Genomic DNA, 427 nt, shown 5'->3' on the forward strand with positions numbered 1-427 from the left:
TGGGCTGAAACACGGGCACAGGGTCACAGGCTGGGCCTGGCAGTCACCAGCCCAGACCCTGTCCCATCCCTCTCACCCCGCCCCGGTGAGCCATGTGCCTGCTGCCAGTGCCCAGTCCCGCTGCCCCCCGCTCCCCGCGCTACCTTGGTCCCAACTGAAGAAGACGCCCTGGCAGAGCAGGTGCAGGCAGAGGCGCTGCAGCTCCTCCACGCACTCCCGGGGAACTTGCGCTGCAAAGGAGTGGGCGTCAGCGTGGTCTGGCTTAGGCAGCCTTGCCAGGTAGAAGACAGGGGCTGCCAAGGGCACAACGGAGATGGGAGCTGCTGCCCCACCAGGGGCTGGGGTGAGCCCTGGCCTCTGCTTTTTCCCCCAGTCTGGAGGGACCCGCCTCCCTTGGACCCTGAGAGGCTGCCGGGGGGCCCCCCTC

The 427-nt window shown here is 68.6% G+C and overlaps 1 protein-coding gene across 1 annotated transcript in view; it reads right to left on the reverse strand.

Moving 5' to 3' along the window:
- Positions 1-427, reverse strand: part of CCDC142 (coiled-coil domain containing 142) — a 5,694-nt gene that overhangs the window by 2,529 nt on the left and 2,738 nt on the right. The window contains exon 3 of the mRNA XM_006035723.2: positions 143-424. Within this exon, the coding sequence (XP_006035785.2) occupies positions 143-424 (282 nt within the window). The remainder of the gene's footprint in view (positions 1-142; positions 425-427) is intronic.

The sequence above is a fragment of the Alligator sinensis genome, unplaced genomic scaffold (assembly GCF_000455745.1).
Source record: "Alligator sinensis unplaced genomic scaffold, ASM45574v1 scaffold1334_1, whole genome shotgun sequence".
Lineage (NCBI taxonomy): Eukaryota > Metazoa > Chordata > Crocodylia > Alligatoridae > Alligator > Alligator sinensis.